The following is a 16,608-nucleotide window of genomic DNA, read 5'->3' on the forward strand; positions in this document are numbered from 1 at the left end:
CTTTGGTCCCGAATCTCAACTGGCAATCAACAGGTGCACATATTCCTGAGCCTATTGGGCTCTATCATATCAACATTTGAAAAAGTGTATGGAGTCAGCCTCCACCACATCACTTCCTAGTGCATTCCATTTACTAACTACTCTGACACTGAAAAAGTTCCTTCCAATGTCTCTGTGGCTCATTTGGGTACTCAGCTTCCACCTGTGTCCCCTTGTTCGTGTACCACAAGTACACGAACCGTGTTAAATAATCCATAACAGGGAATTGACAGGGAAGATTAAATAATCTACCCTGTCAATTCCCCTGAGAATTTTATGTGGTGATCCTATCTCCCCGAGCTCTTCTGTCTTCCAGCGACGTGAGGTGTGTTTCACGCAGCTTTTTCTCGTAACTAATGCCTCCTGGTTCTGGGACTAGCCTAGTGGCATACCTCTGAACTTTTTCCATATTCGTCTTGTGCTTGACAAGGTACGGGCTCCATGCTGGGGCCGCATACTCCCGGATTGGTCTTACATGTGTGTTTTACAAAGTTCTGAAAAGATTCCTTACACAGGTTTCTGAAGGCAGTTCTGATGTTAGCCAGCCTTGCATACGCCGCAGATGTTATTCTCTTGATGTGGGCTTCAGGAGACAGGTTTGGCGTGATATCAACTCCTAGATCTTTCTCTCTGTCAGTGTCGTGAAGGACTTCATCTCCCATTCTGAATCCTGTGTCTGACCTTCTATTTCCTCCACCTAGTTTCATTACCTTAAATTTACTTGGGTTTAACTTTAGTAGCCATTTGTTGGACTATTTCTTCAGCTTTTCCATGTCATATTGTAGCCTCATATTGTCTTCCTCTGTCTTAATCCTCCTCACAATTTTTGCATCACCAGTAAACATTGAGAGGAACGAATCTGTTCCCTCTGGGAGATCATTTACATGTATCAGAAACAGTATAAGTCCAAGGACTGAGCCCTTGGACTCGTCGTCACCATTTACTGGTGACTCCCCGCCACTCAGAGACCTCACCCCTCACAGTGACTCGCTGGCCTCTTGCTTAGGTACTCCCCTATCCAGTGGAGTACCTTCCCTTTCCCTCCTGCCTGCATCGCCAGCTTGTGCACTAGTCTCTTATGTGGTACTGTGTCAAAGGCTTTCTGGCAATCCAAATATATGCAGTCTGCCCACCCCTCTCTTTCTTGCCTGCTTTTGTTGCCTGGTCGTAGAATTTAATTAATACTGTGAGGCAGGACTTGCCATCCCTGAACCCATGTTGATGTTGCGTTACAAAGTTCTTTCGCTCCAGATGTTCCATTAGTTTTTTCGCAGTCTTCTCCATCATCTTGCATGATATGCAAGTTAGGGACACTGGCCTGTACTACAGTGCCTCCTGTCTATCACCCTTCTTGAATATCGGGACTACATTCGCCGTCTTCTAAATTTCTGGCATTTTACCTGTTACCAGTGATTTGTTATAAACCATGGAGAGTGACAGGCACAGCTTCTGCTCCTTCCTTCAGTATCCATGGGGAGATTTCATCCGGGCCTATAGGCTTTGTCACATCCAACTCTAGCAGATGCTTCCTCACCTCCCCACTGGTAATCACAAACTCATCTAGTGGTGTTTGGTTAGATATTCCCTCTCCTATCTCTGGGACTGCCCCTTGCTCTACTGTGAAGACCTCCTGGAATTTCGTATTGAGTTCCCCGCACGTGTCCTTGTCGTTTGTAGTGAATTTGTCTGCCCTATCTTGTCCCTGTGTGTGTGTGTGTGTGTGTGTGTGTGTGTGTGTGTGTGTGTGTGTGTGTGTGTGTGTGACTTGTGCTAGATATGTTGCAGTGAAGTATTTTAAACATTTAATTTGGTTAATTTGCTAAAACCAAATTCATGTAATTCATTAAAAGTTCTCTCAAACTGGAAATCACTTGTATAATTACACATAAAGCTCATTCCTTGTCGTTTGATTTTGTATACTGAGAATATACTTTTATTTAATTGCATGGGATCTCATATTTAATTTTGTTAATTATACATTTCTGTATTAATTTTAATGTGAAATTTAGTGAATGCAGATGTAGTTTTTATTTCATTAGAATTACAATTTCCTACATAAATTACATTTAAAAACATAAGAATAAAGGTAACTGCAGAAGGCCTATTGGTCCATACGAGGCAGCTCCTCTTTATAACCACCCAATCCCACTCATATACATGTCCAACCCACGCTTGAAACAATCAAGAGACCCCCCACTTCCACCACGCTACGCGTAATTGGTTCCACAAATCAACAACCCTGTTACCTAACCAGTATTTACCCAGATCTTTCCGAAATCTAAACTTATCCAATCTATACCCATTGTATCGTGTTATGTCTTCATTTATAAATAAGTAGGCTGGTGCACGCACGCACGCACGCACGCACGCACGCACGCACGCACGCGCACAAACACACACACACACACACACACACACACACACACACACACACACATACAACCCCCGCAAACACAAATAGGTGTGTACAAATAGGTGAGTACACAAGCATACTGCCATACAGACATACACAGACGAGTAGACAGAGACTGACCTTCAATCTTCATTCTTTCAAAAACTTTCTCGTACCTCTGACACTGTTTACTTTCTCTATAATATGATGAGAGTAGAGAGTATTAATAGTTCCGTTACGCGACTGTAACAGGTCAGGTAAACACGTCATACAGTTAACGTGACCAGTATACACACACACAAGCGGGAGATCACAAGGACAGACATACACTATCACTGTATACACGTGTTGTTCCTGTACGTCAAGTGATCAATGTGTATTGTGCCCATGACAGACTCACCGTACTGTGCAGGGACGCCGCCACACAGCCACCTGGTGGTGGCCTCCAACACCACCATCACCCTCACCTGCAGGGTGGAGGCCGTACCTCAGGAGGTGAACTTCACCTGGAGGCTCTCAGCGCCCCCTCCCGTCCCCCCGCGGGGCAAGGGGAAGGACTCTCGCGGGGGGGTAGTGACGGGGGACGAAGACCCCCCTGGTCCACGGCTCCCCAGCCTCATAGACCTGACCCCAGGTCACCCTCCAGACCCCGAGCCCCGGGTCACACCCGCCCCGAGGCCCTGGGACACGCCCCTGCCAGACTCCTGGGAAGATACGGGTGACGGTGACCTGGCCGGGTCACTGTTGCGTCACCGTCTCGACCCGTCGTCCCCTACCCGGTCTGTCGTCACTCTCACCCCGACGTCGCCCGTCCACGTCGTCTGCTACGCCAGGAACCGTGTCGGACGGACGCGCGTCCCTTGCACCTATACCCTCACCGTCGTGGGTAAGTGACGCTTCCTTCACCGTCGTGGGTAAGTGACGCTTCCTTCACCGTCGTGGGTAAGTGACGCTTCCTTCACCGTCGTGGGTAAGTGACGCTTCCTTCACCGTCGTGGGTAAGTGACGCTTCCTTCACCGTCGTGGGTAAGTGACGCTTCCTTCACCGTCGTGGGTAAGTGACGCTTCCTTCACCGTCGTGGGTAAGTGACGCTTCCTTCACCGTCGTGGGTAAGTGACGCTTCCTTCACCGTCGTGGGTAAGTGACGCTACCTTCACCGTCGTGGGTAAGTGACGCTACCTTCACCGTCGTGGGTAAGTGATGCCTCTCACCGTCGTGGGTAAGTGACGCTACCTTCACCGTCGTGGGTAAGTGACGCCTCCTTCACCGTCGTGGGTAAGTGACGCTACCTTCACCGTCGTGGGTAAGTGACGCCTCCTTCACCGTCGTGGGTAAGTGACGCTACCTTCACCGTCGTGGGTAAGTGACGCTACCTTCACCGTCGTGGGTAAGTGACGCTACCTTCACCGTCGTGGGTAAGTGACGGTACCTTCACCGTCGTGGGTAAGTGACGGTACCTTCACCGTCGTGGGTAAGTGACGCCTCCTTCACCGTCGTGGGTAAGTGACGCCTCCTTCACCGTCGTGGGTAAGTGACGCCTCCTTCACCGTCGTGGGTAAGTGACGCCTCCTTCACCGTCGTGGGTAAGTGACGCCTCCTTCACCGTCGTGGGTAAGTGACGCCTCCTTCACCGTCGTGGGTAAGTGACGCCTCCTTCACCGTCGTGGGTAAGTGACGCCTCCTTCACCGTCGTGGGTAAGTGACGCCTCCTTCACCGTCGTGGGTAAGTGACGCCTCCTTCACCGTCGTGGGTAAGTGACGCCTCCTTCACCGTCGTGGGTAAGTGATGCCTCCTTCACCGTCGTGGGTAAGTGACGCCTCCTTCACCGTCGTGGGTAAGTGACGCCTCCTTCACCGTCGTGGGTAAGTGACGCCTCCTTCACCGTCGTGGGTAAGTGACGCTACCTTCACCGTCGTGGGTAAGTGACGCTACCTTCACCGTTGTGGGTAAGTGACGCCTCCTTCACCGTCGTGGGTAAGTAACCCTACCTTCACCGTCGTGGGTAAATGATGCCTCACCGTCGTGGGTAAGTGACGCTTTTCTTACCGTTGTGGGTAAATGACCCCGCCTTTACCGTCGTGGGTTAGTGACCCTACCTTCACCGTCGTGGGTTAGTGACCCTACCTTCACCGTCGTGGGTAAATGACGCTTTTCTCACCGTCGTGGGTAAGTGACCATACCTTCACCGTCGTGGGTAAGTGACAACTAATTATAAACTAGTTGACCTCTTTGTGTACACCTTTGTGTGTTACTGCAGACAATTAGTTGCTTGTAATAATTACATCATCAGTTGGTCGTGTATAATCCACACAATAGATGGCGCTGAACAAGCTCCAAATAAATATCTGGCAACTGCAAAGGAAATTTTTTACCATATATACTATTAAGTGTATATAATATACACCCTGAGAGCATCAAGAGGAATATATAATGAAATGTGTACCTCATTTCTCAGTGTTTATGGCAGAGTTTACTTTCGGCTTGAACTATACTCTGGTCTACAGTATATTTCTTGGCGAGTCGGTAGCTATTGAGGAGGTCGTGACAATGCTTACTGACGGGCCTTAAGCCTAATACCAAGACTATACTTCGACTTAAACTATAATGCTGAACTGTATTCTAGATTATAGTGGGTCTATACCCAAGATATGGAACTCAAGTAGAGTGCGGCCTGAGTGCAGGCAACTGATCTGAACACCTGCCACCTTCACGCTCCCGTATGGCATCCTTAGCGATATCGTGTCACTCGCGGACACTGTGAGTGCTAGTCACTGGTTTACCTTGTACATTCATTACTAAATTACATCTAAGACGACCCTGGCCACCAACGCGTCTCCCGCCGCCCACAGAGCCGCCCCAGCCGCTGAAGGACTGCAACGTTACTATGGTGGGAGAGACGCAGCTGGTGGTGAAGTGCGACGCCCACACCCGCAGCGCCCACGAAGACGCCTCGCACGCCCACCTCTCCCCCAGCGCCAGTTTCGTGTTGTCACCTGAAGCCAGCGCCCGAGCCAACCTGGAGGTGAGCACACTCTTCACCCAAGCCGTCCTCTTAAAAATAACGTCACTTTTGGCTCGTATGCGCGCTATGGCCAAATTTGGACGTAATTTAAAATGAAATCTACTCACAAAAGTGACGATCTGTTCCGTTTTCTATTCGAGTCGTCCGGCGTACGCGCAGAGGTTATGAGAGGACACTTTAAATTAACGTTTTTCATAACGTTTTGAAACTTTGAGAATTTCCTGCCCACCTAACCTATGAGAGGACCCTTGACTTACTGTTGTTGAAAAAAAAATCCCAAATTTATTTTCATTTTCAAATTACGTCCAAATTCGGCCATACGGGCAAACGGCCAAAAGCGACGTTCTTTTTAAGAGAACAGGCCAGTAGCAGGCATCCATCAGTCGCAGGAGACTGGAGTTGCGCTCTGCTTGTCGACCTGACAACCTGGTGGTGAACAGGTACAAACTGTTCACCAACAGGTTGTAAAACCAACACCACCTAGTCTAAACTAACCTAATTTAACCAAATCTAACCAATTCCCACCAATCCAACTGAATTGGAGTTGGTTTGAAGAAAAGCTTCCGTTAAATAATGTGTTCATCATTATACATGTTTCAAGGTTCTTAAAGACTTGAATAATATAGTTGAGTATATACAGTTTCCTGTTGTCCGGATCTCTGTTCGGGATTAAAGTAAAATGTTGGTTGGTCTGTCAACTATTGTCCCAAAATCATAAACAGCCCATCAGAGTATGAGAGGCCTTGAACCTGAGCCGTGTTAGTGGCCGGTATTGGCTGTCATTGTTCATATAGCATTTAGCAGCTCTTCAGGAGCCTGAGGACTCGTTTGACAAGGAATACTTGCGGTTGTGAAGTGTGGCAACAACAGCAGCTGGTGACCAGCCAATGGCCAGTCACAGCAGTTTGTGTTATATTATTGTGTTGAGTGCATTATTACTTGTGAAATTAGTTTGTTTACTTGTATATGATAATGGTGGCAGGTTCTGGGTATTGTGTGTGGCAGCAGCTGGGTTATGGTTGATTTTATTTTAAAAATACTTTGTCCTTTTAAATAAAAGAAACAAAAAAGTCGTAGCAATTATTGCTGGTGGATCTGTGATAGGTTAATTAATATTTAACTGTGATTGTGCTGTAGGCCTCAGCCAATGAAAACGTTGGATAGTTCATGTCAGCTGTTTAGATTGGCTTACAACCTGTTTTGTCTGTAAGATGACAAACATCTGTCAGTACGTATGAAAAAAAACACCTGTCAGTGAACATGTTACAGGTGTGGTCTGGAGGCACCCTTATAGCCAACGTGAGTGAGGGTCGACCCGTGTTCACAGTGAGGGGCCTGCCGCCCGCCGCCAGCCTCAAGCTCGTCCTCTACTCGGCCACCGCCCACGCCCGCTCCACGCCCATCTACATGCACGCCCGCACTCTCCCGAGAACCACATTCCACCTCACAGGTAACCTCATTACTGGTATGACCTTCTCTTTATTAGTGGAGGGGTGAAGGGCTGAGGTTGAGGGGTGATTGGTCGGGGACCAAGGAGCAGGGACTGGGGGGACTATGTGCCACATTGTGGGTGGGTAGGGGGGAGCTGGGGGTTTGGGATGGGGTGCAGGATTGGGATACTGGGGGCGAGAGGAGGGTTGAGGATTTTCCAGTAGGGAGGGTTGCCTGTAGGGGTGCAGCGGTGGCCTGTATCTGCTCGTCTGGTCATGCGATTTGTTCACCTCGATATTTACTCCTATAAATATATTATTTAGTTTATGTAGTTAAGTGTGTGTGTACTCACCTAGTTGTGCTTGCGGGGGTTGAGCTCTGGCTCTTTGGTCCCGCCTCTCAACCGTCAATCAACAGGTGTACAGGTTCCTGAGCCTACTGGGCTCTATCATATCTACATTTGAAACTGTGTATGGAGTCAGCCTCCACCACATTGCTTCCTAATGCATTCCATTTGTCAACCACTCTGACACTAAAAAAGTTCTTTCTAATATCTCTGTGGCTCATTTGGGCACTCAGTTTCCACCTGTGTCCCCTAGTGCGTGTGCCCCTTGTGTTAAATAGCCTGTCTTTATCAACCCTGTCGATTCCCTTGAGAATCTTGAATGTGGTGATCATGTCCCCCCTAACTCTTCTGTCTTCCAACGAAGTGAGGTTCAATTCCCGTAGTCTCTCCTCGTAGCTCATACCTCTCAGCTCGGGTACTAGTCTGGTGGGAAACCTTTGAACCTTTTCCAGTTTAGCCTTATGCTTGACTAGATATGGACTCCATGCTGGAGCCGCATACTCCAGGATTGGTCTGACATATGTGGTATATACTGTTCTGAAAGATTCCTTACGCAAGTTTCTAAAGGCCGTTCTTATGTTAGCCAACCTGGTACAACCTGTGTGTGTGTGTGTGTGTGTGTGTGTGTGTGTGTGTGTGTGTGTGTGTGTGTGTGTGTGTGTGTGTGTGTGTGTGTGTGTGTGTGTGTGTGTGTGTGTGTGTACTCACCTACTTGTACTCACTCACGCTTGCGGGGGCTGAGCTTCGTCTCTTTGGTCCAGCCTCTCGATTGTCAACATTCTGATGTACAGATTCCTGAGCTTCTCGAGGTCTATCATATCTACGCTTTAAACTGTGTATGGAGTCAGTTTCCACCACATTACTTCCTAGTGCATTCCATGTACTAACTACTCTGACACTGAAAACGTTATTTCTAATGTTTCTGTGGCTCATTTGGGGACTCGGCTTCCACCTGTGTCCCCTTGTTCGTGTACCACCCGTGTTAAATAATCCATCTTTGTCTACCCTGTCAATTCCCCTGAGAATTGGCAGGGTGTGTGTGTGTACGTGCCATAGCCCCTTTGAAACACCATCGTCTTGGGGTAATTAAGGCACTTAGTGAGTTGACACATCTCCCAGTCCAGTGGAGTGGTGTTCTCTGGGTGATTCAAATCCCACCGTCAAGAGGACGGTGTCCAGCTAGGCAAATACTGTTCAGGATCTCTGTCCCTGACACTCCCCTCACAGCCTCTAGCTTGTCTCACTCATGTCAACACTCCCCTCACAGCCTCTAGCTTGTCTCACTCATGTCAACACTCCCCTCACAGCCTCTAGCTTCTCACTCATGTCAACACTCCCCTCACAGCCTCTAGCTTGTCTCACTCATGCCAACACCCAGCTCACAGCCTCTAGCTTGTCTCACTCATGTCAACACCCAGCTCACAGCCTCTAGCTTGTCTCACTCATGTCAACACTCCCCTCACAGCCTCTAGCTTGTCTCACTCATGTCAACTCTCCGCTCACAGTCTCTAGCTCATCTCACTCATGTTAATGCATTAACGATAGCTCCAGTCCCCACAAGGGTTTTGGTCCAGCTTGTTGAGCTGATCTTAAACTAAAGAGGTAGATTCGTTTTAACTATAAGGAAGTACTAAGGTGCTCGGCCAGTACTGCGCCCGAAGGATGAAGCAATTAACCACTTTTCCAATAATAGTCACCGTTTAATAACGAAAAATTCTAAATTTTTGAAACTGGGAATTTTGGCATTCTGGGTTTTGGGCATTATGAGACGAAGAAATATTGGTACCGTTACCAATATTTTGACCGTTACCAATACCGCACATAATAGACCGATGCCTCGATGCACCTCTGGTTCTGGACCATAAGATTTATGTTAACTCGAACCAGACTATAAGAGTGATGTACTCGAGCAGTGTGGGAGCGCAGATCTCCCATAGTGTGGATGTGTGCCCTACTATCCTTGCTTCTATCATTCCTTAAATGGGGACTTTGGTCATCACTGTGTGCTGGGGAGGTTGTGGGGTACTGGGTCGGGGAGGACTGTGTACATGGTTATACTGCGCTATCACTGACTACTGACAAGTGAGGTCTAGCTGTTTATGCCCCGCCTTTTAGCCTTTTTTGTACCTGTTATAATTTTACTGTTTAGCCGTACACATTCTTTGTCGAATGTGACCTTAAAGTTTCTAATGGTGGAACTTGCACAACTCGTGTCAACACTCACCTTGTTGACCAGCCGTAATTGGTACGAGTATTTCCTTACATTCCTTCTGCTAATTTGTTTTTCCAGCTCCTACTTGTGTACTCTTGCCCTATTTTCTCTCAATTTAAAGACCCAGTTTTTGTCCATCTTATTTGGTCTCCTCTGTATCATGTACGTTGTGATCATATCCCTTGTTTCTTCTATTCTCCTGTGTTGAGATCTGGTTCCCTTAATGTATCTTCATCTTGTATTGGGGGGCGGGGGTATAGGTGTGTGTGTGTGTTCACCTAGTTGTGCTTGCGGGGGGGGGGGGCGAGCTTTGGCTCTTTGGTCCCACCTCTCAACTGTCAATCAACTGGTTTACAGATTCTTGTGCCTACTGGAATATCAATCTACATTAGAAATGTATGAGAGAGAATATGACAGCCTCTGCCTGAGTGACTGATGGTATTATCCCACCAAATAACAAGTACCACTGCTGTAGACGGCAAACATTTATTATCTACTACAGTAAAGTGACGCTTTGTATACCCCAAGTTTGTCACCACACGACCACACTTGTGTAGTGGTGAAGCTCTTCATCACTGGCAGCGTCGACCTTCAAGCTGCCGATAACCCCGACCAGTGTGACGGAAGCCTCGTGCTGTGTCGACCAGTGTGACGGAAGCCTCGTGCTGTGTCGACCAGTGTGACGGAAGCCTCGTGCTGTGTGTCGACCAGTGTGACGGAAGCCTCGTGCTGTGTGTCAACCAGTGTGACGGAAGCCTCGTGCTGTGTCGACCAGTGTGACGGAAGCCTCGTGCTGTGTGTCGACCAGTGTGACGGAAGCCTCGTGCTGTGTGTCGACTAGTGTGACGGAAGCCTCGTGCTGTGTGTCGACCAGTGTGACGGAAGCCTCGTGCTGTGTGTCGACCAGTGTGACGGAAGCCTCGTGCTGTGTGTCGACCAGTGTGACGGAAGCCTCGTGCTGTGTGTCGACCAGTGTGACGGAAGCCTCGTGCTGTGTGTCGACCAGTGTGACGGAAGCCTCGTGCTGTGTGTCGACCAGTGTGACGGAAGCCTCGTGCTGTGTGTCGACCAGTGTGACGGAAGCCTCGTGCTGTGTGTCGACCAGTGTGACGGAAGCCTCGTGCTGTGTGTCGACCAGTGTGACGGAAGCCTCGTGCTGTGTGTTAATTATATTATGTGGTTTCTTTTGTAGTTGTTGGTGTGACTTTTGAGAGTGAAAATATTTTCAATGTTATTACTTTAATAATATTGAATTGACGTCTACGTCGATATAGAGAGGTGTGGGGGGGAGAGAGAAGGGTGAGAAGAGAGAGAGGGGGGGGGAGAGGTGGAGGGGGGTGTCGGCCACTCTCAAAAAACATAAATTATATCTACTTTCCAAATATTAGCCAGTGGCTGTATTTTTTGTTTGAATTAATAATTTTGTTTTCGGCACTTTATAAAAAATATTACAGGTTAAAATAAAAAAACTCTTGCCATCTTTAAAACTAAAATATTAAATGTAAATGCTTTCGTAATATATAATTTTCTTGAATATTCTTTATATTGCAAATGATAATTTTCCACTAAAGCCAAATTGTTTGTCCCTGTACAGTGCCGCCGCTGCCAGAGTCCGGCAGCCCTGAGCCAGGCAGAGAAGCGCCGCAGACGGAGGTGGTCAGCAGTGGGCTGAGCGGTGGGCTCGGGGTGGCTGTAGGTGGGCTGGTGGGCGGTGTTGGGGTGAGCCTGTTGGTGCTGGTGCTGGTGATACTGGTGATGAGACGACGACAACAGCGGAGAACCAGGGAGGACCAGCTGGTGGCTCCTCCCCTGCCCGAGGACCCAGCAGTGATGCCGCCTCACCCCGGTCAGTATATGTGAGGGAAGCTGCCTCACCCCGGTCAGTACATGTGAGGGAAGCTGTCTCACCCCGGTCAGTACACGTGAGGGAAGCTGCCTCACCCCAGTCAGTATATGTGAGGGGAAACAGGTCAACTGAACCACCTCTGACCATCAGAGGTGATCTGTGTTAAGACAATAAACTGCCGGAACTCAACCTTCCGTTTCTCGGTGGTTTCCGCCATTTTATATTGTTAATTTTTTTTTCATTCAAACAAATATATACACTTGTGTATTCACACGTATTTGAATGTGTAGTGATATTTCAAATGCACTCAAATTCTTAAGTGTTCTTCAAACACCTAAATTAGCCAATAAATTATTTTCGAAATTATACAGAGTCCTATATTCACGCATTAAACTTGTTGCCTAAAATTACTCTCGTGCAAAAACATATCAACTTTAAAATACAAACCTGTTGCTTAGTAGGAGCCAGTCGGCCGAGCGGACAGCACGCTGGACTTGTGATCCTGTGGTCCTGGGTTCAATCCCAGGCGCCGGCGAGAAACAATGGGCAGAGTTTCTTTCACCCTATGCCCCCTGTTACCTAGCAGTAAAATAGGTACCTGGGTGTTAGTCAGCTGTCACGGGCTGCTTCTTGGGGGTGGAGGCCTGGTCGAGGACCGGGCCGCGGGGACACTAAAAAGCCCCGAAATCATCTCAAGATAACCTCAAGATAGTAGCGGGGTACACACACCACACACCCCTACCTATTCAACACTGGTGGGACGCGAACAAGGGGACACAGGTGGAAACTGGGTACCCACATGAGCCACAGAGACGTTAGAAGGAACTTCTTCAGTGTCAGAGTAGTTAACAGGTGGAATGCATTAGGCAGTGATGTGGTGGAGGCTGACTCCATACACAGTTTCAAATGTAGATATGATAGAGCCCAGTAGGCTCAGGAATCTGTACACCAATTGATTGACAGTTGAGAGGCGGGACCAAAGAGCCAAAGCTCAACCCTCGCAAGCACAAATAGGTGAGTACACACACACAATCTAAATACATTCATGTAGTGTGGGATTTTGTTATACATGCGTACATAAAGATATTCGCACACACAGGCCTACACGAATACACTTGAGAACAAAATGTAATATCTGAGAGTTTTGTCAACTTTTATAACTGCCGAAGAAAGCAACAAATTTATAACGGGTAATGACCAGACCACACACTAGAAGGTGAAGGGACGACGACATTTCGGTCCGTCCTGGACAATTCTCAAGTCGACTTGAGAATGGTCCAGGACGGACCGGAACGTCGTCGTCCCTTCACCTTTTAGTGTGTGGTCTGGTCAACATACTTTAGCCACGTTATTATGACTCATCGCCTGCTTATAACGGATATATTAAGTTTGTCGTAATATATAGAGCTAAAGAGACCTGCTGTACCGTGAGCGGTGAATCACTGTACATCTTTATCCCACAGAGGTCGAGGAGGAACTGTCTGTAGTGGGCCCCAGCCTTGAGCTTCCCTACACCCCACGTCCGCCCCACACCCCACGACCCCCACACACCCCACGACCCCCACACACCCCACGGGCCCCCCACACCACTCGGCCCCAAACACCACGCCTACAGACGCCACACCCACCTCTTACGCCGCCCTCATCCAAGGTAAGTACAGATGCGAGGCTCTTCTGACACCAACTGTAAAGACTTTTTAGGTTTAATGCAATTTTATTAGATTTAAAGTAATGCAGCTTTATGTAAATATACTGAGGTGTAGTGAGGTCAGAGGCCGTGGCCAGGACTCCTTCCTACAGTTTTCAGAAATTATCTTTGTTGCAGCTTAGAACTGACGTGTTTAAATATTTAGATTTGATCTTTATTTCCACGTATTTGTATCCTCCAATCTGTTTGCTGCTTCTCACTTTCTTTGCTGGGTCCTCACTTTTGGGACTAACTTTAGACAGAATATTGAATAGGACAAATTATGTTCACTCTGTAGTCCGTTGCCAAAATCTTAACTACATAGTTTAAATGGTACGTGGGCCACTACCACCCACGGGATTGGTATAGGGACCCACTACCACCCACCGGATAGGTATGGGTTGCATAATAAACTACACACAACTTGAATGTGACTGTTAACCTGTAAGTCTAGCCAGTGTATTTTCTAGAAATATACTTTGTGCTGCAGATGGCGAGAGGCAGCAGCGAGGCGGTGGCCAGAGGCAGCAAGGAGTCTGTGGTGGATGCCTCGGGGTCGAGTGTGAGCCAGGAGGGTGGAGGAAGGACCAGTGTGACGGGCGGGTCTCCCAAGGTCAAGTGAGGTCATTCCTCTCCTACACTTCATCTTGTCTACTCTCAACTCGCCGCCTCCTCCTCCTCCTCCTCTCCTCGTATACCCTACCTCTCTCTATCTCTCCCTTTCCCTCACCTTCCAAACATCATTTTCTCTATTCTCTTTCGTGTTTTCAATGTTACTATCTATACTGCTTCTCCACATTTCTCCCAACGTCTCCTATATCTCCGTGCAACTTTTCCATTCATATATCTTTATACCCCAAGCCCTTCACCTCTCCCCTGTCTCAGCATCCCTCATCTCTTCCCTTCCCTCCATCTATCTCACCCACGCCCCTCACTACCACTCTTTCTCCTCACCCCTCTCCCTCAAGTCCTCATTCGTCGCCATCAAGATTTACTGCGTCAAGACTCGTTATTGTTGTGTCCTGGTGGCTGGTCGCGGGGGCCAACTTGTCTATATTTTGTAATAAAGCTTTTGTATTCCTTTGTCTGTTGGTTTGATTATGACCTCTACATATATCGCAAGAGTTGCAATAGGTAAAATACCATTGGCTGAGTTACCAAAAGTAGACTGCAAAAAAGTTATCATAAGTATGGAGTATTACAAAGTTTGTGGTTGTGTGGCAATTACAAGTTCTTGTATGAAAGAGGATCACGTCCTTGCAGTATTTGGATACTTAAAATGTAAACCGGAAAATCGTAAGTGGCAAATGAATCTATTTTTTTAATTATAAAACATACATAACCTCTTGGATGTGACGAGACACGACGCTAAAGATAATTTATAACTTGCAGGTAATACATCTATATTATGTTAATTACACAGCTATGATTATACAGCCGTGATCCTATCCTATAATTCTGGCTCCTCCTTGTGTTATAACCCATATAATCCCCAGGAGCCTCATGAACGGTACTGTATCACGCACGGTGTGAGGAGCAAGTGCATGGGGGCCCTCTACCCTGTGTGTGAGGAACAAGTGCATGGGGGCCCTCTACACTGTGTGTGAGGAGCAAGTGCATGGGGGCCCTCTACACTGGGTGTGAGGAGCAAGTGCATGGGGGCCCTCTACACTGGGTGTGAGGAGCAAGTGCATGGGGGCCCTCTACACTGGGTGTGAGGAGCAAGTGCATGGGGGCCCTCCACAAGGGGACACAGGTGGACATGTAGTACCCAGATGAGTCACAGCGACATTAGAAATAATTTGTTCAGTGTCAGAGTAGTTAACAAATGGAATGCATTAGGCAGTGATGTGGTGGAGGCTGACTCCATACACAGTTTCAAATGTAGATATGATAGAGCCCAGTAGGCTCAGGAACCTGTACATCAGTTGATTGACAGTTGAGAGGCGGGACCAAAGAGCCAGAGCTCAACCCCCGCAAGCACAACTAGGAACAACACAGGGTATGAGGAACGAGCTTGCACCCGGGCCCCTCCACATCCTAAAGGGTGCCAAGTGGCTGAGTGGACAGCGCTCTGGATGCGTAGATCTTGGGACCTGGGATCGATCCCGGGCCATGGTGGAAACAAATGGGCAAAGTTTCTTTCACTCTGATGCTCCTGTTACCTAGCAGTAAATAGGTACCTGTGAGTTAAACACCTATTACGAGCTGCTTCGTGGGTGTGTGTGTGTGTATTCACCTAGTAGTGTTTGCGGGGGTTGAGCTTGGCTCTTTCGGCCCGCCTCTCAACTGTCAATCAACTGTTTACTAACTACTAACTTACTTTTTTTTTTCCCACACCACACAAACACACACACACACCCCAGGAAGCAGCCCGTGACAGCTGACTAACTCCCAGGTACCTATTTACTGCTAGGTAACAGGGGCACTTAGGGTGAAAGAAACTTTGCCCATTTGTTTCTGCCTCGTGCGGGAATCGAACCCGCGCCACAGAATTACGAGTCCTGCGCGCTATCCACCAGGCTACGAGGCCCCCCTATGTGTGTGTATGTGTGTGCGCGCGCGTGCGTGCGTGCGCGCGCTCGTTTTACTTCATCTATTCCAAGGAAAACTAGTGAGTAACGCTTATCATGAATTTAGTGGTTCAGGTACAGTAGGTGACGGTTCGAGAAGAGTTGGATAAGCGCCAGTTAAACTGTCGAACTCTGTTTTCAAAAGCCAAGTTTGGATTCGGAGCAAATATTATCATGAATACCACAACCCGTCTTCGCATACAAAGATCCAAGCTCGTTAATCCAGCCACCAAACCCTCTGCTTAAGAATGAAAAGCGGTTTACACACGATTCACAACTTATGACGTCCGAACACTTCCGGAACAAGTGCTTCACTCACGTCCTCAGTTCGAACCACAATTTTATAAATGCGTCTCCCTCCTCTGGGTGAATACAAATGTAGATCATATTCGAACAGGATGTCGAGAAGGTATAGTGGGTCATGTGTGGTGGTTCAGCCCGTCCTCCAAACAAAGATCCAAAAGTGATTCCATGCACCCGCCAAACCCCCTGTTTATGAATGAAAAGCGGTTTACACACGACTCACAACTGCTGACGTTCGAACATATCCGTAACAAGTGCTTCACTGACGAATTTTGTTCGAATCACAACGCTATAAATGCTTCACCCACGTACTACAAATACAAATAATCGCCAACAGAACCTAAACACCTAACCTAACCTAACCTAACCTATGCCTATATATACACAATATGCTATTATAATATTAATTTATACTTGAGAAAATTCCCGTTTTGAATGAACAGCATGTTAAAATTTATGAATGCGTCTGTGGGGTTGACCGCTGAATGTAATGGACTTGAGTCGAGGACGGGTTGGGTGGTTAGTAGTTGTGGATTGTGGGTGGTGGTAGTGGGAGTGGCAGGTAATAGTGGGGGTGGACGGTGGTAGTGGGGGGGATGGCAGGTGGGAGGCAGGTAGTAGTGGGAGGGATGACGGAATAGTGGGGAAATGAAAAATTGGTGGCAAAGGGTAATTTAGGATGGTAAGGGCAGAGGAGGGCAGCGAAGAACTCTATATTAAATATATTTCTGTGTAATACATCCTTTACTTTAATG

At 47.8% G+C, this 16,608-nt stretch overlaps 1 protein-coding gene across 5 annotated transcripts in view; it reads left to right on the forward strand.

Annotated features, from left to right (window-relative positions):
* LOC123758679 (uncharacterized) overlaps positions 1-14,062 on the forward strand; it is a 465,943-nt gene extending 451,881 nt beyond the window's left edge. For all 5 annotated transcript variants that reach the window (XM_069334423.1, XM_069334425.1, XM_069334424.1 and 2 more), the window contains 6 exons: positions 2,826-3,317; positions 5,283-5,455; positions 6,725-6,905; positions 11,039-11,290; positions 12,754-12,941; positions 13,468-14,062. In XM_069334423.1, coding sequence (XP_069190524.1) covers positions 2,826-3,317; positions 5,283-5,455; positions 6,725-6,905; positions 11,039-11,290; positions 12,754-12,941; positions 13,468-13,599 — 1,418 coding nt within the window. In that variant the 3' untranslated portion in view covers positions 13,600-14,062. The remainder of the gene's footprint in view (positions 1-2,825; positions 3,318-5,282; positions 5,456-6,724; positions 6,906-11,038; positions 11,291-12,753; positions 12,942-13,467) is intronic.
* The last annotated feature ends 2,546 nt before the right edge of the window (positions 14,063-16,608 follow it).

The sequence above is a fragment of the Procambarus clarkii genome, chromosome 31 (assembly GCF_040958095.1).
Source record: "Procambarus clarkii isolate CNS0578487 chromosome 31, FALCON_Pclarkii_2.0, whole genome shotgun sequence".
In the NCBI taxonomy this organism is placed as follows: Eukaryota; Metazoa; Arthropoda; class Malacostraca; order Decapoda; family Cambaridae; genus Procambarus; species Procambarus clarkii.